General features: G+C 55.1%; 2 protein-coding genes and 7 gene segments (V, D, J or C); 5 read left to right on the forward strand and 4 right to left on the reverse strand.

Moving 5' to 3' along the window:
* The first annotated feature begins 665 nt into the window (after nt 1–665).
* Nucleotides 666–1,446, forward strand: LOC136789505 (immunoglobulin heavy variable 3-23-like). The segment is given in 2 exon segments: nt 666–834; nt 941–1,446. Coding segments are annotated over 2 exon segments (639 nt in total).
* A 1,208-nt stretch (nt 1,447–2,654) lies between these two features.
* On the forward strand, nt 2,655–3,773 carry LOC125179674 (immunoglobulin heavy variable 3-23-like). The segment is given in 2 exon segments: nt 2,655–2,959; nt 3,066–3,773. Coding segments are annotated over 2 exon segments (612 nt in total).
* LOC125181912 (uncharacterized) lies at nt 3,578–5,531 on the forward strand. Its single transcript, XM_066989597.1, has 2 exons — nt 3,578–3,782; nt 3,896–5,531. The coding sequence occupies exons 1-2, from the start codon at nt 3,578–3,580 to the stop codon at nt 5,041–5,043; spliced, it is 1,353 nt and encodes a 450-aa protein (XP_066845698.1). The 3' UTR covers nt 5,044–5,531.
* An 835-nt stretch (nt 5,532–6,366) lies between these two features.
* On the reverse strand, nt 6,367–7,172 carry LOC106049916 (immunoglobulin heavy variable 3-23-like). The segment is given in 2 exon segments: nt 6,367–6,956; nt 7,063–7,172. Coding segments are annotated over 2 exon segments (642 nt in total).
* Nucleotides 7,173–9,555: 2,383 nt separating this feature from the next.
* On the forward strand, nt 9,556–19,582 carry LOC125181919 (immunoglobulin heavy variable 3-74-like). The segment is given in 2 exon segments: nt 9,556–9,640; nt 18,726–19,582. Coding segments are annotated over 2 exon segments (474 nt in total).
* LOC136789530 (immunoglobulin heavy variable 3-64D-like) lies at nt 14,766–15,723 on the reverse strand. The segment is given in 2 exon segments: nt 14,766–15,469; nt 15,576–15,723. Coding segments are annotated over 2 exon segments (669 nt in total).
* On the reverse strand, nt 17,616–18,694 carry LOC136789531 (immunoglobulin heavy variable 3-23-like). The segment is given in 2 exon segments: nt 17,616–18,223; nt 18,330–18,694. Coding segments are annotated over 2 exon segments (579 nt in total).
* A 174-nt stretch (nt 19,583–19,756) lies between the features above and the next one.
* Nucleotides 19,757–21,044, reverse strand: LOC136789529 (uncharacterized). The gene has a single exon (XM_066989585.1). It carries the CDS (start codon nt 21,038–21,040, stop codon nt 20,210–20,212), a length of 831 nt encoding a protein of 276 aa, XP_066845686.1. The 5' UTR covers nt 21,041–21,044; the 3' UTR covers nt 19,757–20,209.
* A 3,354-nt stretch (nt 21,045–24,398) lies between these two features.
* On the forward strand, nt 24,399–25,047 carry LOC136789532 (immunoglobulin heavy variable 3-23-like). The segment is given in 2 exon segments: nt 24,399–24,498; nt 24,605–25,047. Coding segments are annotated over 2 exon segments (474 nt in total).
* The last annotated feature ends 815 nt before the right edge of the window (nt 25,048–25,862 follow it).

Genomic DNA, 25,862 nt, shown 5'->3' on the forward strand with positions numbered 1-25,862 from the left:
TCATCCAACATCAGCTGCTGCTTGTCCAGGAGGATCCTGGGCCCTCGATTGCCCAGCCCTGCAGAAGCCCAGGGCGACGTCCGTCAGCCTGAGGGCTTCGTGGGTGGAAAGCCTCAGGAGCGACGACCCCAGAGCCCAGCGCCGAGTGAGAAGAGCTGCAGGTGGAGAACCCGCTGGTGGCCAGGGTGAGTTGTGTCGGGGCCTTTCCCTTGGCCATGAAGAATGAGAGCAGCACCAGCAGCACCACCAATCTCACCAGCATGACCATAAGCATCACCGTAACCACCAACTTTTTTCGCGCAGTAGTAGGTGGCGGTGTCTTCGGCCTTGAGGCTGTTCATCTGCAGGGTGGCCGTGCTCTGCCCGTCGTTCCTGGAGATGGTGAAGCGTCCCTGCACTGCCGGCGCGTATATTGTGGTACTACCACCGCTGTCAATACTCGCGACCCACTCAAGCGCCTTCCCGGGCGCCTGTCACACCCAGCTCATGCCGAAGCTGCTGAAGGTGTACCCGGAGCCCTTGCAGACCAGGGTCAGGGACCCCCCCGGGCTTCACGAGGCCCCCTCCGGACTCGTCCAACGTCGCGGCCGCCCACAGCCCTGGGGAGGAAGGACAGAGAGCGGTGCTCCGTCGATAAAAAGGATCAGGCGCCTTACTATGAAGTAACTCAGGGCAATGAAATACCCCAAGGAGGAAACGCGATGAACGCCCCTTCAGGCGCCTTCAAATGCACCCGTCCCCAGCGTCCCCACAGCACCCGGCGCCCCCTTCCCCTGCCCACCATGAGTCCTCACGCGCTCGCCCTCCTCCTCCTCCTCCTGGCCGCCGTCCCAGGTAGGGCCCGGTCCCGCGGAGGCTGCCGGCGGCCCCGGCTCCCCACGGCCGTGCGGGGGCCCGTGCCGTGTGGCTGAGCCCACCGCTCTCTGTCCTTCCTCCCCAGGGCTGCGGGCGGCCGCGACGTTGGACGAGTCCGGAGGGGGCCTCGTGAAGCCCGGGGGGTCCCTGACCCTGGTCTGCAAGGGCTCCGGCTTCACCTTCAGCAGCTACACCATGCAGTGGGTGCGACAGGCACCTGGGAAGGGGCTCGAATACGTCGCGGGTATTGATAGCTATGGTGGCACAGCCTACGCGCCGGCGGTGAAGGGACGCTTCACCATCTCCAGGAACAACGGGCAGAGCACGCTCACCCTGCAGATGAACAGCCTCAAGGCCGAAGACACCGCCACCTACTACTGCGCGAAAAGTGCTTACGGTGGTGGTGGTTCTGCTGAAAATATTGATGGTGCTGTTGGTACCGGTGCTGCTCTTGGTGTTGGTTGTGGTGCTGGTCATGGTGATGGTGCTGGAGTTGTTAAGACTGTCAGCCGTCAACAGCACCAGCGCTCTCACCACCCCAACCACCAGCAGCTCTCGTGCAGTAGTAGGTGGCGGTGTCTTCGGCCTTGAGGCTGTTCATCTGCAGGGTGGCCGTGCTCTGCCCGTTGTTCCTGGAGAGGGTGAAGCGTCCCTGCACCGCCGGCGCATAGGATGTGCCACTACCATCCTTGCTAATATCTGCGACGTACTCGAGCCCCTCCCCAGGCGCCTGTCGCACCCAAACCACGAGGTAGCTGCTGAAGGTGAAGCCGGAGATGTTTGGGACTACCCCCAGACTGCAGCGAGGTCTGCTTTACCCACACTATTGGAACATTTTGCTCCAAAAATTAAAGGATTTTCCCATTCGTGGCCACCCTTGCCCCAAATAGAAGGACGCGTTGCCTCTTATGCTTACTCTTGACCTCAGTATGGGCATGCTTTTGCCCTCTCATGGCTATTTTTGCCCCAAATACAGAGGTGTTTGGCTCTATATGCCCTCTTTGCCCCAAAAATGAGCACCTGGCTCATTTTCAGGGGCACTGTGGCCCCACGATGGGGGTCCCTTGCCCTTTATGGATGCTTTTCGATGCAAATAATACACATTTCCTACTTTTTGACAACAATTTTGAATGAAATTGGGGTGTTGATTATTATTCTTGCCATTTACACACCTACCACTTAGAAATTTTTTCCTCTTTTTTTCCATTTATTCCGGAATACGAGAGTATTTTTAAGACTTTGGGGCCAGCTGACTCCAAAATGTGGGAATGTCACCCCACTTCAGGGCTAGAAACCCCCAAATTTTAGATTTTTTAAGTGAGACATTCAGCACTCCCTCCAGTGCCCACCCAAGCATAGCCAGGCAGATGTTTGTGCGGGGGCTATTTCTGGGCAGAAAACGAGTTATTTTGGTACTGCCTGGAAACCTCAGCAGCTGGAGCAGCCCCGAAACACGGCCGCTTTCTGTTTCCTGTGTCCGTTTTAGGGAGATTGCAATTAAATTACTCAGACTCCAAATGAAATAATCGATCCAATTAAATAATTCCGTGTCATGAGTGGTCAGGGATCACGACGAAATAACTCAAAGCACCCTATGAATTAGTGCATGGTAGAGAATTAAATGAAATGACGAAGAAACACAACGAATGCTTGTCAAAGATCAAAATGAAATAATTCCACATGTCTTATTAATTAGAGCATGGTAGAAAAATGCAACAAATCTCAAGTTTGTTGAGTGGTTTCTACTCAGCAAAGAAACACGATGAGTCCTGCTCAAGGATCGCCGTGAAATAATTCAGTGCTTGCAATTAATGAGTGCGTGGCAGGGAATGCAATGACATAACGAGGAAACACGATGAGTGCTCCTGAAATGGAGCAAGGAAAAAATCTAACGAGCCCAATTAATGAGCCCATCGTAGAGAATGTAATGAAGTAACTCAGGGCAATGAAATACCCCAAGGAGGAAACGCGATGAACGCCCCTCCAGGAACCTTCAAATGTGCCCGTCCCCAGCGTCCCCACAGCACCCGGCGCCCCCATCCCCTGCCCACCATGAGTCCTCACGCCTTCGCCCTCCTCCTCCTCCTCCTGGCCGCTGTCCCAGGTAGGGCCCGGTCCCGCGGAGGCTGCCGGCGGCCCCGGCTCCCCACGGCCGTGTGGGGGCCCGTGCCGTGCGGCTGAGCCCACCGCTCTCTGTCCTTCCTCCCCAGGGCTGCGGGCGGCCGCGACGTTGGATGAGTCCGGAGGGGGCCTCGCGAAGCCCGGGGGGTCCCTGACCCTGGTCTGCAAGGGCTCCGGCTTCACCTTCAGCAGCTACGCCATGTATTGGGTGCGACAGGCACCTGGGAAGGGGCTTGAGGAGGTCGCATATATTAGCAACGATGGTAGTAGCACATACTACGCGCTGGCAGTGCGGGGAGGCTTCACCATCTCCAGGAACAACGGGCAGAGCACGGCCACCCTGCAGATGAACAGCCTAAAGGCCGAAGTCACTGCCACCTACTACTGCGCGAAAGCTGCTGATAGTGGTGCTTGGAGTTATGCTTATGCGATTGGTGGTGCTGCTGGTGCTGCTGGCATTGTTCATGGCCCAGGGAAAGGCCCCGACACAACTCACCCCGGCCACCTGCACGTTCTCCACCCGCAGCTCTTCTCACTGAGCACTGGGCTCTGGGATCGTTGCTCCTGAGGCTTTCCACCCACGAAGCCCTCAGGCTGACGGATGTCGCCCTGGGCTTCTGCAGGGCTGGGCCAACAAGGGCCAAAGTTCCTCCTGGACAAGCAGCAGCTGATGTTGGATGAGTCTGGAGGGGGCCTCGTGAAGCCCGGGGGGTCCCTGACCCTGGTCTGCAAGGGCTCTGGATACACCTTCAGCGACTACTACATGGGATGGATGCGACAGGCACCCGGGAAGGGGCTTGAGTTCGGCGCGATTTTTTTACAGCGATGGTAGTTACACAGGGTACGCGTCAGCAGTGAAGGGACGCTTCACCATCTACAGGAACAACGATCAGAGCATGCTCGCCCTCGTGATGACCAGCCTCAAGGCCGAAGACACCGCCACCTACTACTGCGCGAAAGAAGCTGGTGGTAGTGGTAGTTGGGTTTATGCTGAAGGTATTGGTGGTGCTGCTGGTGCTGGTGCTGCTGGTGCTGTTGGCTGTAGTGCTGGTCATGATGATGGTGCTGGTGATGTTAATATTGTCAGCCACCAACAGAACGAGCTCTATCACCACTCCAACCAGTGCTATAATGTTTCGCGCAGTAGTAGGTGGCGGTGTCTTCGGCCTTGAGGCTGTTCATCTGCAGGGTGAGCGTGCTCTGCCCATCGTTCCTGGAGATGGTGAAGCGTCCCTGCACCGCCGGCGCGTAGGCTGTGTCACTACCACTGCTGTAAATACCCGCGACGAACTCAAGCCCCTTCCCGGGTGCCTGTCGCACCCAAAACATGTCGTAGCTGCTGAAGGTGTATCCGGAGCCCTTGCAGACCAGGGTCAGGGACCCCCCGGGCTTCACGAGGCCCCCTCTGCACTCAGAGAACCCGAGAACCTTGCTTGGTGCCACCCAGCACCTCCACATCTCCCTTCCCAGCCAACTCCTGCTGCCGTGCGCCCATCCGGCACCACATCTCATCTCCTCAGAGCTCACTGCAGTCCCTGGATACTCCCAAACATCTCCGGCTTCCCCTTCAGCAGCTACACCATGATGTGGGTGCGACAGGCACCAGGGAAGGGGCTCAAGTACGTCGCGAGTATTAGCGACAGTGGTAGTAGCACAGGCTACGCGCCGGCGGTGCAGGGACGCTTCACCATCTCCAGGAACAACGGGCAGAGCACGGCCACCCTGCAGATGAACAGCCTCAAGGCCGAAGACACCGCCACCTACTACTGCGCGAAAAGTTCTGGCAGTGGTTGGTGTGGTGGTGCTGCCACTGGCTGTGGTGATGCTGCTGGGGATGTTGGTGATGGTGCTGATGGTGTTGATGATAGTGCTGGTGATGTTGGTGATGGTATGGATGATGTTGGAGGTGTAGGCGATGATGCTTTTAGTGAAATTGATGGTTCCGGCAAGATTGGTGGTGTTGGTAACTTTGATGCCGTTGTCGGTGATGGTGATGGCATTGATAATTATCACGGTGTCGATGATGTCGATGGTGTTGATAATGATCACAGAACCACGGACTCATAAAAACCCAAGTTTGGAAAAGGACCTACCAGGTCACCCACTCCCACCATCCTCCTACCACCACTGCTACCCACTGAGCTACTACATGACGACGGGGTCGATGATGATGAAGGCGCTGCTCACGCTGATAGAGAGCGCGATGTTGATGAGGCTGACGGTGCTGCTGCCCTCATGCACGGCACAGGGAAAGGGCCCGGACACAAATTCTCCTGGCCACAAGAAGCATGTCCATCAGCACCACCAGCTCTGCCCATCGTTCCTGGAGATGGTGAAGCGTCCCTCCACCGCCGACGCATATTTTGTGTAACTACCAGTGCTGGTAATAAGCGCGACCCACTCGAGCCCCTTCCCAGGTGCCTGTCGCACCCAGTGCATTTCGTAGCTGCTGAAGGTGAAGCCGGAGCCCTTGCAGACCAGGGTCAGGGACCCCCCGGGCTTCACGAGGCCCCCTCCGGACTCGTCCAACGTCGCGGCCGCCCGCAGCCCTGGGGAGGAAGGACAGAGAGCGGTGGGCTCAGCCGCATGGCACGGGCCCCCGCACGGCCGTGGGGAGCCGGGGCCGCCGGCAGCCTCCGCGGGACCGGGCCCTACCTGGGACGGCGGCCAGGAGGAGGAGGAGGAGGGCGAAGGCGTGAGGACTCATGGTGGGCAGGGGAAGGGGGAGCCGGGTGCTGTGGGGACGCTGGGGACGGGCACATTTGAAGGCTCCTGGAGGGGCGTTCATCGCGTTTCCTCCTTGGGGTATTTCATTGCCCTGAGTTACTTTATAGTAAGGCACCTCAGCCTTAGTATCGTCAGAGGTCTCTCTGTCCTTCCTCCCCAGGGCTGCGGGCGGCCGCGACGTTGGACGAGTCCAGAGGGGGCCGTGTGAGTCCCGGGGGGTCCCTGACCCTGGTCTGCAAGGGCTCCGGCTTCACCTTCAGCAGCGTCAGCATGGGACGGATCCGACAGACGCCCGGGAAGGGGCTCGAGTTCGTCGCGCATATTAACAACGATGGTAGTAGCACAGCCTACGCGCCGGCAGTGCAGGGACGCTTCACCATCTCCAGGAACAACGGGCAGAGCACAGCCACCCTGCAGATGAACAGCCTCAAGGCCGAAGACACCGCCACCTACTACTGCGCGAAAGCTGCTGGTAGTGGTGGTAGTTGGGGTTATGCTTATGCGACTGATGGTGCTGCTGGTGCTGCTGGCATTGTTCATGGCCCAGGGAAAGGCCCCGACACAACTCACCCCGGCCACCAGCAGGTTCTCCACTCGCAGCTCTTCTCACTCGGCGCTGGGCTCTGGGGTCGTTGCTCCTGAGGCTTTTCACCCACGAAGCCCTCAGGCTGATGGATGTCGCCCTGGGCTTCTGCAGGACTGGGGCATCGAGGGCCCAGGATCCTGCTGGAGACCCTCCTGATGGATGGGCGGGGGGGGCAGAGGGTGATGGAGGTTGGCCAATGGATGAAGGGTGGTCAGAAAACAAAACAAATTGAAATGGTGGTGGTGGTGGAGACCCCAGAATCCATGTCCAAGGTCCTTCCCTGTGCTCTGCACGAGCCCATCAGCACCACCACACGCAGCATCAATACAATAACCACCACCAGCAGCATAACCATCAGCACTTTTCGCGCAGTAGTAGGTGGCGGTGTCTTCGGCCTTGAGGCTGTTCATCTGCAGGGTGGCCGTGCTCTGCCCGTTGTTCCTGGAGATGGTGAAGCGTCCCTTCACCGCCGGCGCGTAGTATGTGCTACCACCACTGCTGGTAATACTCGCGACGTATTCGAGCCCCTTCCCAGGTGCCTGTCGCATCCATCCCATGCCGAAGCTGCTGAAGGTGTATCCGGAGCCCTTGCAGACCAGGGTCAGGGACCCCCCGGGCTTCACGAGGCCCCCTCCGGACTCGTCCAATGTCGCGGCCGCCCGCAGCCCTGGGGAGGAAGGACAGAGAGCGGTGGACTCAGCCGCACGGCACGGGCCCCCGCACGGCCGTGGGGAGCCGGGGCCGCCGGCAGCCTCCGCGGGACCGGGCCCTACCTGGGACGGCGGCCAGGAGGAGGAGGAGGAGGGCGAAGGCGTGAGGACTCATGGTAGGCAGGGGAAGGGGGCGCCAAGTGCTGTGGGGACGCTGGGGACGGGTGCATTTGAAGGCGCCCGGAGGGGCGTTCATCACGTTTCCTCCTTGGGGTATTTCCTTGCCCTGAGTTATTTCATAGTAAGGCGCCTGAGCCTTATTATCGACAGAGCACCGTTCTCTGTCCTTCCTCCCCAGGGCTGCGGGCGGCCGCGACGTTGGACGAGTCTGGAGGGGGCCGTGTGACTCCTGGGGTGTCCCTGACCCTGGTCTGCAAGGGCTCCGGCTTCACCTTCAGCAGCTACGCCATGGAGTGGGTGCGACAGGCACCTGGGAAGGGGCTCGAGTGGGTTGCGCTTATTACCAGCACTGGTAGTTACACAAACTACGCGCTGGCGGTGAAGGGACGCTTCACCATCTCCAGGAACAACGGGCAGAGCACGGCCACCCTGCAGATGAACAGCCTCAAGGCCGAAGACACCGCCACCTACTACTGCGCGAAAAGTACTGGTGGTTATGCTGGTGGTGCTGGTTATTGTATCGATGCTGCTTCTGGTGGTGCTGATGGCCTTGTGCAGAGCACAGGGACAGACCTTGGACATGGATTCTGGGGTCTCCACCACCATCACCATTGCATTTTGTTTTGTTTTCTGTCCACCCTTCATCCATTGGCCAACCTCCATCACCCTCTGACCCCCCCCCAGCCCATCCATCAGGAGGGTCTCCATCAGGGTCCTGGGCCCTCGATGGCCCAGACCTGCCCAAGCCCGGGGCGACATCCATCAGCCTGAGGGCTTCGTGGGTAAAAAGCCTCAGGAGAGACGACCCCAGAGCCCAGCGCCGAGTGAGAAGAGGTGCGAGTGGAGAACCTGCTGGTGGCCGGGGTGAGTTGTGTCGGGGCCTTTCCCTGGGCCATGAACAATGCCAGCAGCACCAGCAGCACCATCAGTCGCATAAGCATAACCCCAACTACCACCACTACCAGCAGCTTTCGCGCAGTAGTAGGTGGCGGTGTCTTCGGCCTTGAGGCTGTTCATCTGCAGGGTGGCCGTGCTCTGCCTGTTGTTCCTGGAGAGGGTGAAGCGTCCCTGCACCGCCGGCGCGTAGGATGTGCCACTACCATCCTTGCTAATATCTGCGACGTATTCAAGCCCCTCCCAAGGCGCCTGTCGCACCCAAACCACGAGGTAGCTGCTGAAGGTGATGCTGGAGATGTTTGGGACTACCCACGGACTGCAGCGAGGTCTGCTTTACCCACACTATTGGAACATTTTGCTCCAAAAATTAAAGGATTTTCCCATTCGTGGCCACCCTTGCCCCAAATAGAAGGATGCGTTGCCTCTTATGCTTACTCTCGACCTCAGTATGGGCATGCTTTTGCCCTCTCATGGCTATTTTTGCCCCAAATACAGAGGTGTTTGGCTCTATATGCCCTCTTTGCCCCAAAAATGAGCACCTGGCTCATTTTCAGGGGCACTGTGGCCCCACGATGGGGGTCCCTTGCCCTTTATGGATGTTTTTCGATGCAAATAATACACATTTCCTACTTTTTGACACCAATTTGAATGAAATTGGGGTGTTGATTATTATTCTTGCCATTTACACATCTATCATATAGAAATTTTTCCTCCTTTTTCCATTTATTACAGAATACGAGAGTATTTTTAACACTTTGGGGCCAGCTGAGTGCAGAATGTGGGAATGTCATCCCACTTCTGGACTAAAAACCCCCAATTTGAGAAATTTTTGCCAAGACCTTCAGCGCTGCCCACCCAAGCATAGCCAGGCAGATGTTTGTGCGGGGGCTATTTCTGGGCAGAAAACGAGTTATTTTGGTACCGCCTGAAACCTCAGCAGCTGGAGCAGCCCCGAAACACGGCCGCTTTCTGTTTCCTGTGTCCATTTTAGAGAGACTGCAGTTAAATTACTCAGCATGCATATTAAGTAATCCATCCCATTAAGTAATTCCGTGTCACGAGTGATCAGGGATCACGATGAAATAACTCAAAGCACCCCATGAATTAGTGCATGGTAGAGAATTAAATGAAATGATGAAGAAACACAATGAATGTTTGTCAAAGATCAAAATGAAATAATTCCATGTCTTATTAATTAGGGCATGGTAGAAAATGCAACAAATCTCAAGTTTGTTGAGTTGTTTCTACTCAGCAAAGAAACACGATGAGTCCTGCTCAAGGATCGCCCTGAAATAATTCAGTGCATGCAATTAATGAGTGCGTGGCAGGGAATGCAATGACATAACGAGGAAACACGATGAGTGCTCCTGAAATGGAGCAAGGAAAAAATTTAACGAGCCCAATTAATGAGCCCATCGTAGAGAATGTAATGAAGTAACTCAGTGCAATGAAATAACTCAGGGCAATGAAATAACTCAAGGAGGAAACGCGATGAACACCCCTCCGGGCGCCTTCAAATGCTCCCGTCCGCAGCATCCCCACAGCACCCGGCGCCCCCTTCCCCTACCCACCATGAGTCCTCACGCCTTCGCCCTCCTCCTCCTCCTCCTGGCCGCCGTCCCAGGTAGGGCCCGGTCCCGCGGAGGCTGCCGGCGGCCCCGGCTCCCCACGGCCGTGCGGGGGCCCGTGCCGTGCGGCTGAGCCCACCGCTCTCTGTCCTTCCTCCCCAGGGCTGCGGGCGGCCGCGACGTTGGACGAGTCCGGAGGGGGCCTCGCGAAGCCCGGGGGGTCCCTTGCCCTGTTCTGCAAAGGCTCCGGCTTTGACTTCAGCACCTACAACATGCAGTGGGTGCGACAGGCGTCTGGGAAGGGGCTCGAGTTTGTCGCGAGCATCACCGACGGTAGTTATAGCACATATTACTCGCCAGCAGTGCAGGGACGCTTCACCATCTCCAGGGACAACGGGCACAGCACGCTCACCCTGCAGATGAACAGCCTCAAGGCCGAAGACACCGCCACCTACTACTGCGCGAAAGCAGATGGTGGTAGTGGTTACGCTTATGGTGCTAGGATTGGTGGTGCTGCTGCTGCTGCTGGCATTGTTCATGGCCCAGGGAAAGGCCCCAGCACAACTCACCCTAGCCACCAGCAGCAGCAGCACCATCAATATCTTCAGCAGTACCAACACCAGTGTAAGCACTTTTTGCGCAGTAGTAGGTGGCGGTGTCTTCGACCTTGAGGCTGTTCATCTGCAGGGTGAGCGTGCTGTACCAGTTGCTCCTGGAGAGGGTGAAGCGTCCCTTCACCGCCGGCGCGTGGCCTGTCCAACTACCGTCGCTCTCAATACTCGCGACGTACTCGTGCCCCTTCCCAGGCGCCTGTCGCACCCAAAACATGTTGTAGTCGCTGAAGGTGAAGCCGGAGGCCTTGCAGACCAGGGTCAGGGACCCCCCGGGCTTCACGAGGCCCCCTCTGCACTCAGAGAACCCGAGCACCGTGCTTCGTGCCACCCAGCACCTCCACATCTCCCTTCCCAGCCAACTCCTGCTGCCGTGTGGCCATCCGGCACCACATCTCATCTCCTCAGAGCTCACTGCAGTCCGTGGATAGTCCCAAACATCTCCGGCTTCCCCTTCAGCAGCTACACAATGATGTGGGTGCGACAGGCACCAGGGAAGGGGCTCGAGTACGTCGCGAGTATTAGCGACAGTGGTAGTAGCACATTCTACACGCCGGCGGTGCAGGGACGCTTCACCCTCTCCAGGAACGACGGGCAGAGCACGGCCACCCTGCAGATGAACAGCCTCAAGGCCGAAGACACCGCCACCTACTACTGCGCGAAACAAGCTGGTGGTTAGAGTGGTGGTGGTGATGGTATTGCTCGTGCTGCTCTTCCTGGTGCTGCTGGTGCTGGTTGTGCTGGTGATCTTGGTTCTGGTGCTGGTCATGATGACTGTGTTGGTGATGTGAATACTGTCAGCCATCAACACCACCAGCACTACCACCACACCAACCACTACCAGCTTCTTTCGTGCAGTAGTAGGTGGCGGTGTCTTCGGCCTTGAGGCTGTTCATCTGCAGGGTGGCCGTGCTCTGCCCGTCGTTCCTGGAGATGGTGAAGCATCCCTGCACCGCCGGCGCATAGTCTGTGTCACTACCATCCTTGCTAATTTTTGTGAAGTTTTCGAGTCCGTTCCCGGGTGCCTGTCGCACCCATGCCATGTGGTAGCTGCTGAAGCTGAAGCCGGAGCCCTTGCAGACCAGGGTCAGGGACCCCCCCAGGCTGAGCCCACCGCTCTCTGTCCTTCCTCCCCAGGGCTGTGGGCGGCCGCGACGTTGGATGAGTCCGGAGGGGGCCTCGTGAAGCCCGGGGGGTCCTTGGCCCTGTTCTGCAAGGGCTCCGGCTTCACCTTCAGCAGCTTCACCATGGGATGGATGCGACAGGCGCCCGGGAAGGGGCTGGAATACGTCGCTAGTATTAACAGCGGTGGTAGTAGCACATACTACGCACCAGCGGTGAAGGGACGCTTCACCATCTCCAGGAACAACGGGCAGAGCACGCTCACCCTGCAGATGAACAGCCTCAAGGCCGAAGACACCGCCACCTACTACTGCGCGAAAAGTGCTGGTAGTGGTGGTAGTTGGGGTTATGCTTATGCGACTGATGGTGCTGCTGGTGCTGCTGGCATTGTCCATAACTCAGGGAAAGGCCCCGACACAACTCACCCCGGCCACCAGCAGGTTCTCCACCCGCACCTCTTCTCACTCGGCGCTGGGCTCTGGGCTCGTCGCTCCTGAGGCTTTCCACCCCTGAAGCCCTCAGGCTGACGGATGTCGCCCCGGGCTTTGGCATGGCTGGGCCATCGAGGGCCTAGGATCCTGCTGGAGACCCTCCTGATGGATGGGCGGGGGGGGCAGAGGGTGATGGAGGTTGGCCAATGGATGAAGGGTGGTCAGAAAACAAAACAAAATGAAGTGGTGATGGGGGTGGAGACCCCAGAATCCATGTCCAAAGTCCTCCACTGTTCTCTGCACGAGGCCATCAGCACCGCCACACGCAGCATCGATACAATAACCAGCACCACCAGCATAACCACCAGTACTTTTCGCGCAGTAGTAGGTGGCGGTGTCTTCGGCCTTGAGGCTGTTCATCTGCAGGGTGGCCGTGCTCTGCCCGTTGTTCCTGGAGATGGTGAAGCGTCCCTTCACCGCCGGCGCGTAGTATGTGCTACTACCAGTGCTGCTAATACCCGCGAACCACTCGAGCCCCTTCCCAGGTGCCTGTCGCATCCATGCCATGTAGTAGCTGCTGAAGGTGTATCCGGAGCCCTTGCAGACCAGGGTCAGGGACCCCCCGGGCTTCACGAGGCCAACGTCTCGGCCGCGCGCAGCCCTGTGGGTAAGGACAGACAGTGGGGGGACCAGCCTGGGGGATCCTTGAATCTGGTCTGCAAGGGCTCCGGCTATGACTTCAGCAGCTATGCCATGGGATGTGCTGGTAGTGCTGCTGGTGGTGCTGGTGGTGCTGATGGTGATTGTGATGGTGACGGAGGAGTTAGTAGCGATGGTGATTCTAGACATGATGATGCAAGAGAGCATGGTGGTAGTGGTTGGAGTGGTGATAGGGCTGGTGGTGTTGATGGCTGACAGTATTCACATCACCAACACCATCATGAACATCACAAAGACCATCACCAACACCGTATTCATGAGCAGTTCCACAACCAATATCACCGGCAGCTCCAGCACCAGCAGCACCATCAAGCCCACTAGCAGCAGTACCACAACCACTACTAGCACCTTTCGTGCAGTAGTAGGTGGCGGTGTCTTCAGCCTTGAGGCTGTTCATCTGCAGGGTGAGCGTGCTCTGCCCGTCGTTTCTGGAGATGGTGAAGCGTCCCTTCACCGCCGGCGCGTATCTTGTGGTACTACCACTGGTGCTAATACTCGCGACCCACTCGAGCCCCTTTCTGGGCGCCTGTCGCACCCAGTTCATGCCGACGCTGCTGAAGGTGAAGCCGGAGGCCTTGCAGACCAGGGTCAAGGACCCCCCGGGCTTCACGAGGCCCCCTCCGGACTCATCCAACATCAGCTGATGCTTGTCCAGGAGGATCCTGGGCCCTCGATGCCCCAGCCCTGCAGACGCCCAGGGCGACATCCGTCAGCCTGAGGGCTTCCTGGGTGGAAAGCCTCAGGAGCGACGACCCCAGAGCCCAGCACTGAATGAGAAGAGATATGGGTGGAGAACCTGCTGGTGGCCGGGGTGAGTTGTGTCGGGGCCTTTCCCTTGGCCATGAAGAATGAGAGCAGCACCAGAAGCACCGTCAGTTGCATAAGCATAACCCCAACTACCACCACTACGAGCTTTTTTCGCGCAGTAGTAGGTGGCGGTGTCTTCGGCCTTGAGTCTGGTCATCACGAGGGTGGCCGTGCTCTGCCCGTTGTTCGTGGAGATGGTGAAGCGTCCCTTCACCGCCGGCGCGTAGCCTGTCCAACTACCATCGTTCTCAATACCCGCAACGTACTCGAGCCCCTTCCCGGGCGCCTGTCGCACCCAGTCCATTTGGTAGCTGCTGAAGGTGTATCCAGAGGCCTTGCTCCCCAGGGCTGCAGGTGGCCGAGACGTTGGACGAGTCCAGAAGGGGCCTCGTGAAGCCCGGGGGGTCCCTGACCCTGGTCTGCAAGGCCTCCGGCTTCACCTACTGCAGCTTTGGCATGTTTTGTGTGCGACAGGCGCCCGGGAAGGGGCTTGAGTTCGTCGCGGGTATTTACAGCAGTGGTAGTTACACAGAATACGCGCCGGCAGTGCAGGGACGCTTCACCATCTCCAGGAACAACGGGCAGAGCACGATCACCCTGCAGATGAACAGCCTCAAGGCCGAAGACACCGCCACCTACTACTGCGCGAAACGTGCTTACACTGGTGGTGGCACTGCTGAAGATATTGATGGTGCTGCTGGTGCTCATGGCCGCGGTGAGTTGTGTCGGGGCCTTTCCCTGGGCCATGAATAATGTCACCAGCACCAGCAGCACCACCAATCCTAGCACCATAAGCGTAACCACTACCACCATCTTCTTTCACGCAGTAGTAGGTGGCGGTGTCTTCGGCCTTGAGGCTGTTCATCTGCAGGGTGGCCGTGCTCTGCCCGTTGTTCCTGGAGAGGGTGAAGCGTCCCTGCACCGCCGGCAAGTACCATGTTCCACCACCGGTGTTAATACCCGCGACGACCTCGAGCCCCTTCCCGGGTGCCTGTCACACCCAGTACATGGTGTAGCTGCTGCTACCTTCAGCGACTACGACATGCAGTGTGTGAGAGAGGCGCTCGGGACGGGGCTCGAGTGGGTTGCGAGTATTTGGAGTGGGTGATAGTAGCACATTGTCACGCTGGAGATGAACAGCCTCAAGGGCAGCGACACCACCACCTACTACTGCGTGAGGGAGGATGTTGGTAGTGGTTGGAGCACTGCTGGTGCTGGTGGTGTTGATGCCTGACTATATCAACATCACCAAGGCCATGACGAAAAACACAAAACCCATCACCAACACCGTCATCATGACCAGCACCACAACCAACATCACCACCAGCACCAGCACCACCAGCAATGATTGCACCAGCACCACTATCAGCACTTTTCGTGCAGTAGTAGGTGGCGGTGTCTTCGGCCTTGAGGCTGTTCATCACGAGGGTGGCCGTGCTCTGCCCGTTGTTCCTGGAGATGGTGAAGCGTCCCTTCACTGCCGACGCGTAGCCTGTGCTACCATCGCTCCTAATACCTGCGACCGCCTCGAGCCCCTTCCCAGGCGCCTGTCGCGCCCATCCCATGCCGAAGCTGCTGAAGGTGAAGCCGGAGCCCTTGCAGACCAGGGTCAGGGACCCCTGGGTGCAAGGTTGGGGCACGGAGCAGGAAATTTGGGCTTAGTTCAGAACCTTGGGGTCAATGGAATGAGTTGGGTTCAACAAATGATTTGGGGTGAAATGCCAGGGATTTGGGTGATCAGGATGACCGATGTGACCAGCACCATCAACATCACCACCACCGCCATCAATAGCAACGCCGTCAACGTCACCACCACCACGAACGTAACCAGCAACAGCAGCACCACCAATGCCACTACCATCAGCTGTAGTATAACCACCAGCACCACCCCTCGTGCAGTAGTAGGTGGCGGTGTCTTCGGCCTTGAGGCTGTTCATCTGCAGGGTGAGCGTGCTCTGCCCGTTGTTCCTGGAGATGGTGAAGCGTCCCTTCACCGCCGATGCGTACCATGTGCTACTACCAGCGCTGTTAATAGTAGCGACCCACTCGAGCCCCTTCCCGGGTGCTTGTCGGATCCATCCCATGCTGAAGCTGCTGAAGGTGTATCCGGAGCCCTTGCAGAACAGGGCAAGGGACCCCCCGGGCTTCACGAGGCCCCCTCCGGACTCATCCAACGTCGCGGCCGCCCGCAGCCCTGGGGAGGAAGGACAGAGAGCGGTGGGCTCAGCCGCACAGCACGGGGCCCCGCACGGCCGTGGGGAGCCGGGGCCGCCGGCAGCCTCCGCGGGACCGGGCCCTACCTGGGACGGCGGCCAGGAGGAGGAGGAGGAGGGCGAAGAAGTGAGGACTCATGGTGGGCAGGGGAAGGGGGAGCCGGGTGCTGTGGGGAGACTGGGGACGGGCGCATTTGAAGTCACCTGGAGGGGTGTTCATCGCGTTCCCTCCTTGGGGCATTTCATTGCCCTGAGTTATTTCATTGCACTGAGTTACTTCATTACATTCTCTACGATGGGCTCATTAATTGGGCTCGTTAGATTTTTTTCTTGTTCCATTTCCGGAGCACTCATCGAGTTTCCTCATTATGTCATTGCATTCCCTGCCACGCACTCATTAATTGCATGCACTGAATTATTTCAGGGCGATCCTTGAGCAGGACTCATCGTGTTTCTTTGCTGAGTAGAAACAACTCAACAAACTTGAGACTTGTTGCATTTTCTGCTATGCCCTAATTAATAAGACGTGTGGAATTATTTTATTTTGATCTTTGACAAGCATTCGTTGTGTTTCTTTGTCATTTCATTTAATTCTCTACCATGCACTAATTCATGGGGTGCTTTGAGTTATTTCATCGTGATCCCTGATCACTCGTGACACAGAATTATTTAATTGGATGGATTATTTAATATGGATGCTGAGTAATTTAATTGCAGTCTCTCTAAAATGGACACAGGAAACAGAAAGCGGCCGTGTTTCGGGGCTGCTCCAGCTGCTGAGGTTTCAGGAAGTGTGAAAATAACTTTTTTTCTGCCCAGAAATAGCCCCCGCACAAACATCTGGCTGGCTATGCTTGGGTGGGCAGCGCTGAAGGTCTTGGCAAAAAATTCTCAAATTGGGGGTTTTTAGCCCTGAAGTGGGGTGACATTCCCACATTTTGGAGTCAGCTGGCCCCAAAATCTTAAAAATACTCTCGCATTCCGGAATAAATGGAAAAAAAGAGGAAAAATTTCTATGTGATAGCTGTGTAAATGGCAAGAATAATAATCAACACCCCAATTTCATTCAAATTGGTGTCAAAAAGTAGGAAATGTGTATTATTTGCATCGAAAAACATCCATAAAGGGCAAGGGACCCGCATCGTGGGGCCACAGTGCCCCTGAAAATGAGCCAGGTGCTTATTTTTGGGGCAAAGAGGGCATACAGAGCCAAACACCTCTGTATTTGGGGCAAAAATAGCCATGAGAGGGCAAAAGCATGCCCATACTGAGGTCAAGAGTAAGCATAAGAGGCAACGCGTCCTTCTATTTGGGGCAAGGGTGGCCACGAATGGGAAAATCCTTTAACTTTTGGAGCAAAATGTTCCAATAGTGTGGGTAAAGCAGACCTCGCTGCAGTCCGGGGGTAGTCCCAAACATCTCCGGCTTCACCTTCAGCAGCTACCTCGTGGTTTGGGTGCGACAGGCGCCTGGGGAGGGGCTTGAATACGTCGCAGATATTAGCAAGGATGGTAGTGGCACATACTACGCGCTGGCGGTGCAGGGACGCTTCACCATCTCCAGGAGCAACTGGTAGAGCACGCTCACCCTCGTGATGACCAGCCTCAAGGCCGAAGACACCGCCACCTCCCACTACACGAGAGCTGCTGGTGGTTGGGGTGGTGAGAGCGCTGGTGCTGTTGACGGCTGACAGTCTTAACAACTCCAGCACCATCACCATGACCAGCACCACAACCAACACCAAGAGCAGCACCGGTACCAACAGCACCATCAATATTTTCAGCAGCACCACCACCACCGTAAGCACTTTTTGCGCAGTAGTAGGTGGCGGTGTCTTCGGCCTTGAGGCTGTTCATCTGCAGGGTAAGCGTGCTGTACCAGTTGCTCCTGGAGAGGGTGAAGCGTCCCTCCACGGCCGGCAAGTACCATGTGCTACCACCCTCGCTGTCAATACTCGCCACCAACTCGAGCGCTTTCTCGGGCGCCTCTCGCATCCATCCCATGCTGAAGCTGCTGAAGGTGAAGCCGGAGCCCTTACAGACCAGGGTCCGGGCCCCCCCCGGCTTCACGAGGCCCCTCCGGACTCGTCCAACGTCGCGGCCGCCCGCAGCACTGGGGAGGAAGGACAGAAAGAGGTGGGATCAGCCCAGGGGGTCCCTGACCCTGGTCTGCAAGGGCTCCGGCTTCACCTTCAGCAGCTACAGCATGGATTAGGTGCGAAAGGCACCCAGGAAGAGGCTTGAGTGGTTTGCGGGTATTCAGAGCGATGGTAGCACATCACGAACCCGCTATGAGCAGTGGTAGCACAGCCTAGACGCCGGCGGTGCCGGGACGAGTTGTGTCGGGACCTTTCCATGGGCCGTGGATGAGGCCAGCAGCGCCAGCAGCACCACCAATCCAACCAAGAGCAGTACAACCAGTACAAGCGTAACTTCTCGTGCAGTAGTAGGTGGCGGTGTCTTCGGCCTTGAGGCTGTTCATCACGAGGGTGGCCGTGCTCTGCCCGTTGTTCTTGGAGATGGTGAAGCGTCCCCGCACCGCCGACGCGTAGAATGTGCCACCACCACTGTTAATAGCTGCGACGTATTCAAGCCCCTTCCCAGGTGCCTGTCGCACCCAATACATGCAGTAGCTGCTGAAGGTGAAGCCGGAGCCCTTGCAGACCAGGGTCAGGGACCCCCCGGGCTTCACGAGGCGCCCTCCGGACTCGTCCAACGTCGCGGCTGCCCGCAGCCCTGGGGAGGAAGGACAGAGAGCGGTGGGCTCAGCCGCACGGCACGGGCCCCCGCACGGCCGTGGGGAGCTGGGGCCGCCGGCAGCCTCCGCGGGACCGGGCCCTACCTGGGACGGCGGCCAGGAGGAGGAGGAGGAGGGCGAAGGCGTGAGGACTCATGGTGGGTAGGGGAAGGGGGCGCCGGGTGCTGTGGGGACGCTGGGGACGGGAGCATTTGAAGGCACCTGGAGGAGCGTTCATCGCGTTTCCTCCTTGGGGCATTTCATTGCCCTGAGTTATTTCATTGCACTGAGTTACTTCATGGCCCTGAGTTATTTCGTTGACTTGACTTCTTTCATTGCATTCTCTACAATGGGGTCGTTAATTGGGCTCCTTGAATTATTTCCTTGCTCCATTTCAGGAGCGCTCATCGTGTTTCCTTGTTGAGTTATTTCCTTCCGTTCCCTGCCAAGAACTCTGGACCCCCCAGGCTGAGCCCACCGCTCTCTGTCCTTCCTCCCCAGGGCTGCGGGCGGCCGAGACGTTGGACGAGTCCGGAGGGGGCCTCGTAAAGCCCGGGGGGTCCCTGACCCTGGTCTGCAAGGGCTCCGGCTTCACCTTCAGCAGCTACCAAATGCACTGGGTGCAACAGGCACCTGGGAAGGGGCTCGAAGACATCGCGCTTATTAGCAGCGATGGTGGTTACACAAGCTACGCGCCGGCGGTGCAGGGATGCTTCACCATCTCCAGGAACAACGGGCAGAGCACGGCCACCCTGCAGATGAACAGCCTCAAGGCCGAAGACACCGCCACCTACTACTGCGCGAGAGACAACGGTGGTGCTGGTGCTGCTCCTGGTGCTGGTTTCATTGACGGAGATCCTCGAGGGTCACCTCCTCCAAGCTCGGCAGCCGTGCGTCGCTGCAAAGAGGGAATCAGGCAATGATGCCAGGAGGTCCGCACGGAGGAACGTGGAGCTCCTGGGCCAAGTCGCACACAAAAGGCAGCCTACAGGGGGGTGGAAGTACGTGGGAGGAACACCGAGCTGTTGTCTGAGCATCCCGGCATGAAGCTGGGAACCCAAATGGCCCGCTGGAGCGGTCAGGGATGACAAGGACGATGCAAAGGTCTTCTGTGAGGACATCGGTGACAAAAGGAGGACCGGGAGAACGTTGGCTCGCTGCTGAAGGAGGCCGGGACCTGATGGGGCGGGGTGTGGAGAAGGCTGAGGTCCGAATGCCTCCTTCACCTCGGCCTTCTCCACCAAGACCGGCCTTCAGGAATGCCACGGAGTAAGCCTGGAGAGAGGGAGGTGTTCCCGTGCTGGGAGAGGACCAAGACAAGGAACACTGGAGCTGGACATCCACCGGTCCCAACCGTCGATGAGGCCGTTGGCTCCCTCAGGACCCGCAGGTGCTGAGAGACCCGGAAAAGGCCTCGCGAGGCTGCTCTCCGTGGTGGGCCAGTCCCGGTGACTACACGACAACGCGATTAACAACACGATTAACATCACCAACACCATCATGGCGACCGGAATCACCGTCAACATCACCAGCAACACCAGCACCAGCAGCACCAGCAGCACCAGCAGCACCAGCAGCACCAGCAGCACCAGCAGTCTCTTCAGCACCACCACCACTACCAGCACCTTTCGTGCAGTAGTAGATGGCGGTGTCGTTGGCCTTGACACTGTTCATCTGCAGGGTGGCCGTGCTGTACCAGTAGCTCCTGGAGATGGTGAAGCGTCCCTTCACCGCGGGCGCATAGTATGTGCTACTGCCACCGCTGTTAATAAGCGCGACAAACTCGAGTGCCTTCCCAGGCGCCTGTCGCACCCACTCCATGGCGTAGCTGCTGAAGGTGTATCCGGAGCCCTTGCAGACCAGGGTCAGGAACCCCCCAGGCTTCACGAGGCCAATGTCTCAACCACCCGCAGCCCTGTGGGTAAGGACAGAGAGTGGGGGGATCAGCGTGGGGGATCCCTGACCGTGGTCTGCAAGGGCTCCGGCTATGACTCAGCAGCTATGCCATGGGATGTGCTGGTAGTGCTGCTGGTGGTACTGGTGGTGCTGATGGTGATTGCGATGGTGACGGAGGAGTTAGTAGCGATGGTGATGCTAGACATGACGATGCGAGGCAGCATGGTGTAGTGGTTGGAGTGGTGATAGTGCTGGTGGTGTTGATGGCTGACAGTATTCACATCACCAACACCATCATGAACATCACAAAGACCATCACCAACACCGTATTCATGAGCAGTTCCACAACCAATATCACCGGCAGCTCCAGCACCAGCAGCACCATCAATCCCACTAGCACCAGTACCACAACCACTACTAGCACCTTTCATGCAGTAGTAGGTGGCGGTGTCTTCGGCCTTGAGGCTGTTCATCTGCAGGGTGAGCGTGCTCTGCCCGTCGTTCCTGGAGATGGTGAAGCGTCCCTTCACCGCCGACGCGTAGTATGTGCTACTACCATCGTTGTTAATAGTAGCGACCCACTCGAGCCCCTTTCCGGGCGCCTGTCGCACCCAGTGCATTTGGTAGCTGCTGAAGGTGTATCCGGAGCCCTTGCAGACCAGGGTCAGGGACCCCCCGGGCTTCACGAGGCCCCCTCCGGACTCGTCCAACGTCTCGGCCGCCCGCAGCCCTGGGGGGACCTGGAGGAGCAGAGTCACCGCCCGGCCATCGCTGGGTGAACATAAAAAGGCCGAGCCGGAGCCGAATCTGGGCAGATTTAACCCATTCTGTGGTGGTCGCTGCAAGAAAGTACCATAAAGGGCCAAAATGTTCATGTGTTTTGGTAAAAAAAAATGTGTCCAAAGCAAAAGCATCTCCATATTTGCCTCAAAACTCAATATATGGGCCCAAACTCATGGGTGAAAAGTGGCCATCGAGTCAATGGGGAGAGCCTGGGTTTGGGCTTGGTGCAAGGTGTTGGACTCAGAGTAGGGGATTTGGGTTCAGTTAAGGGAAATTGGGCTCAGAGAAGGGAATTTGAGCTTAGCGAAGAGACTTTGGGTTCAGTGAAGGGAATTTGGGCTCAGTGGAGAGAATTTGGGCTCAGAGAAGGGAATTTAGGTTCACTGAAGGGAATTTGAGCTCAGGGAATTTGCCCCAAAGATGGGAACACTTTTGCCCCTTTGTCCGTTTGGACCCCAAATACAGGCATTTTTCTGAGCATCCAGACTCCAAAAATAAAAGTGTTTTCCCATTTCCATTCGTCTTTGCCCCAAAGAGAGGGACACGTTGCCTATTGGCCTCAGTAGGGGCATTTTTTGCCCTTCCATGTCTATTTTTGCCCCAAATATGGTTGTGTTTGGCTCTACATGCCTTCTTTGCCACAAAACGCGAATATTTGACTCATTCTGGGGGGCATTGTGGCCCCATGATGGGGGTTCTTTGCCTTTTATTGATATTTTTTGGTTCAAGTAACACACAATTCCTACTTTTTAACACTAATTTTCATCAAAATTGGATGTTTATTGTTATTCTTGCCATTTACACACCTATCGCATGGATTTTTTTCCTCTTTTTCCCATTTTTTACAGAATACAGATATATTTTTAACATCTTTGGGCCAGCTGAGTCCAAAATGTGGGAATGTCATCCCACTTCTGGGCTGGAAACCCCCAATTTGAGAAGTTTTTGCTGAGACCTTCGGCGCTGCCTCGGGCGCCCACCCAAGCGCGGCCAGCCAGGTGTCTGCGCGGGGGCTATTTCTGGGCAGAAAACGAGTTATTTTGGTACTGCCTGAAACCTCAGCAGCTGGAGCAGCCCCGAAACGTGGCCGCTTTCTGTTTTCTGGACCCATTTTTTGCCTCCACACCTGGGGCCGGGGGCGGGGAGGCGCCATGGGCACAAAAGCTCCGTGCAGGGAGCGTGGAGCTTGCCGGGAAGATTTTAGGGGAGGAAGCTGCATGGGAGAGATTGCAATTAATTAATTACACGTCCATAAGTGATAGTTGCATGGGAGAGATTGTAATTAAATAATTCAATATCCATAAGTGATGAGTGCATGGGAGGGATTGCAATTAAACAATTCAATGTCCATAAGTGATGATGACGTGATGGGAGAGATTGTAATTAATTGATTACACACAATTAATTGTAATTAATTGATTACACATCCATAAATTAATTGATTACACGTCCATAAATATTGCAATTAATTAATTACACTTCCACGAGTGATAATTGTATGGGAGAGATTGCAATTAAATAACTCAGTGCCCTTAAGTGATGATGAGGTGATGGGAGAGATTGTAATTAATTGATTACACATCCATAAATGATAATTGCATGGGAAAGATTGCAATTAATTAATTACATGTCCATCAGTGATAATTGCATGGGAGAAATTGCAATTAATTAATTCAGTGTCCATAAGTGATAATTGCATGGGAGAGATTGGAATTAAACAATTGAGTCTCCATAATTAATGAGCATATCACAGAGATTGCAATTAAATAATTAAGTTTCCATAAGTGATAACTGGATGGGAGAAATTGCAATTAAATAATTCCACGTCCATAAGTGATGATTGCATGGGAGAAATCACAATTAAATAATTCATTCTCAATATGTGATGATTACATGGTGAAAACTGCAATCAAATAATTAAATAAATGAATAATTAAATAATCGAATAATTAAATAATCAAACAATAAATAAATAAATAAATAATTGATATATTTATTAAATAATTAAATGGTTAAATGTTCGAATGCTTAAATAAATAAATAACATAAATAAATAAATAAATAAATAAATTGTTAAATAATTAAGTTATGAGCAGACCCCAGAGTTTGCAATTAGACAATTCCAAGTCCTTGAGTAATGATTACGTGGGGGGGAAAAAAAAAAAAGTAATTAAGTAATTTGTTCCCAATAAGTGTTGATTACATAAAGGAGATTGCAATTAAATAATTCATTATCCATTAGTGCATGGGGGAAATTATAATTAAATAATTGATTCTCCATAATTGATGAGCAGGCTACAGAGATTGCAATTAAATAATTAAAGGTCTGTAAGTGATGATTGCGTGGAAGAGGTTGCAATTAAATAATTCATTCCACGTAGGTGATGAGCTCCTGATTGCAATTAAAAATCTCCCTGCACACCTGCAATTAGCTCTGTGCAGAGACCGAAATTAAAAAACCCGGTCTGAGACTCTGCAATTTGACGTGTGCACAGGATGAGGGCGCTGATGAGGCTGTAATTAATCAACTCATCAGGCAGTGGATGCAACGAAATAATGCACACAAGCAATGAGCATGCGGAAATGATTGCAATTAATTAATTAATCCAGTGCACAAAAGTAATGAGAAGATGGTGGGGATTGGTGTGGGATAACCCCATGCACAAAAATGATGAGTTCATGTCAAACATGGCAAGGAAATAATTAGGTGCACCCAATTAACGAGAGCACGGTGAAGATTACAACAAAATAACGAGGAAAGGCGATGAGTTCATGTCAAAGATTGCAATTAAATAATTCTGTGCACTCAATTAGTGATTGTATAGTTGAAATTACAATTAAATAAGTCAACGAAGAAAAAACAATGAGAGTTCATCAAAGATTACAATGCAATAAGTCAATGGTCCCAATTAATGAGTCCATTGTAGTTAATGTAATAAAATAACTCAATGGGGAAACATGATAAGTTCCTGTCAAAGAATGCAATTAAATAATTAAGCACACACAATTAATTAGAACATGGTAGGGAATGCAATGAAAGAAGTCAACAAGGGAACACGATGAGTTTATGTTGAACATTGCAACGAAATAATTAAGTGTGCTCAATTAGAGTCATAATGGAGATTAAAATTAAATAATTCAACGAGGAAACATGATAAATTCATGTCAAAGATTGCAATTAAAGAATTAAATGCATCCAATTAATTAGAACATGGTAGGGAATGCAATGAAATAACAATGGAACACGATGAGTCCATGCCAAGGCCGGCAATTAAACAACTCAGCGCGCCCAATTAACGCATGGCAGAGAGCGCAATGAAACGAATCAACGCGCTCAACTGTCAGGTGCCAATCAAGGATGGTAATTAAACATCTCGATGCACGCCGCTAACGAGCGTGGCGCGAAACCCGGTCCCGGCCCCTCCCCACGAAACCGACCCCCCCGCCTTGGAGCCCGCTCCCCATGCAAATACCCCCTCCGGGCGCCTTCAAATACGCCCGTCCCCAGCGCCCCACAGCACCCGGCGCCCCCTTCCCCTGCCCACCATGAGTCCTCACGCCTTCGCCCTCCTCCTCCTCCTGGCCGCCGTCCCAGGTAGGGCCCGGTCCCGCGGAGGCTGCCGGCGGCCCCGGCTCCCCACGGCCGTGCGGGGGCCCGTGCCGTGCGGCTGAGCCCACCGCTCTCTGTCCTTCCTCCCCAGGGCTGCGGGCGGCCGCGACGTTGGACGAGTCCGGAGGGGGCCTCGTGAAGCCCGAGGGGTCCCTGACCCTGGTCTGCAAGGGCTCCGGATACACCTTCAGCAGCTTCAGCATGAACTGGGTGCGACAGGCACCCGGGAAGGCGCTCGAATACGTCGCGGGTATTAACAGCGGTGGTAGTAGCACAAACTACGCGTCGGCGGTGAAGGGACGCTTCACCATCTCCAGGAACAACGGGCAGAGCACGCTCACCCTGCAGATGAACAGCCTCAAGGCCGAAGACACCGCCACCTACTACTGCGCGAAAAGCACTGCTCACGGTGGCTCAGAGCCCGTGCGCAGCTGTCACAAAACCCACCGCGGCGATATCTGCCCATCTGGAGTTCCAAGCGCGCCCAGAACCTTGCACCGTGCCCGAGCCTCATGAACCGTGCCCAAATTTCCTCCACGGTCTTGGTTTGAGGTTGAATTTTTCGCTATGTGTTCAGATTTACTGAACCGTGCCCAAGTTTCCTCAACAGAACCCGAATTTACTGAACCATGCCCAAGTTTCCTCAACAGCACCCGAATTTACTGCACCGTGCCCAAATTTCCTCAACAGCACCCAAATTTACTGAACCGTGCCCAAGTTTCCTCAATACCACCCAAAATTTACTGAACCATGTCCAAGTTTCCTCAATACCACCCAAAATTTACTGAACCATGTCCGAGTTTCCTCAATACCACCCAAAATTTACTGAACCGTGCCCAAGTTTCCTCAACAGCGCCCAAAATTACTGAACCATGCCCACAGTCCTGCTCTGAGTCCAAATTTCTCACAGTTTGCCCACATTTGATGAACCGAGACCAAATTTCCGGAACCAAACCCGCAATTTTGGTCTGAGTTCAAATTTCTCTCAATATGCTCAAATTTACTGAACCATAGCCAAACTTCCTGAAATGAACCCCAAGGTTTGGTCTGAGTTTACATTTTTTTGCAACACACTCAGATTTACTGAACCGTGCCCAAATTTACTGAACCGTGCCCAAACTTCCTGAAATGAACCCCAAGTTTTGGTCTGAGTTTAAATTTCTTTCAGTATGCTCTAATTTGCTGAACCATGCCCAGATTTACTGAAATTTGCCCACAGTCTTGTTCTAAGTCTAAATTTCTCTCAACATGCTCAGATTTGCTGAACCATGTCTAAATTTCCTGCACCTAACCCAAATTTCCTGCACTGAGCCAACAGTCTTCAAATTTCTCTCAATATGCTCAAGTTT

The sequence above is a fragment of the Anser cygnoides genome, unplaced genomic scaffold (genome assembly GCF_040182565.1).
Source record: "Anser cygnoides isolate HZ-2024a breed goose unplaced genomic scaffold, Taihu_goose_T2T_genome scaffold_52_1, whole genome shotgun sequence".
In the NCBI taxonomy this organism is placed as follows: domain Eukaryota; kingdom Metazoa; phylum Chordata; class Aves; order Anseriformes; family Anatidae; genus Anser; species Anser cygnoides.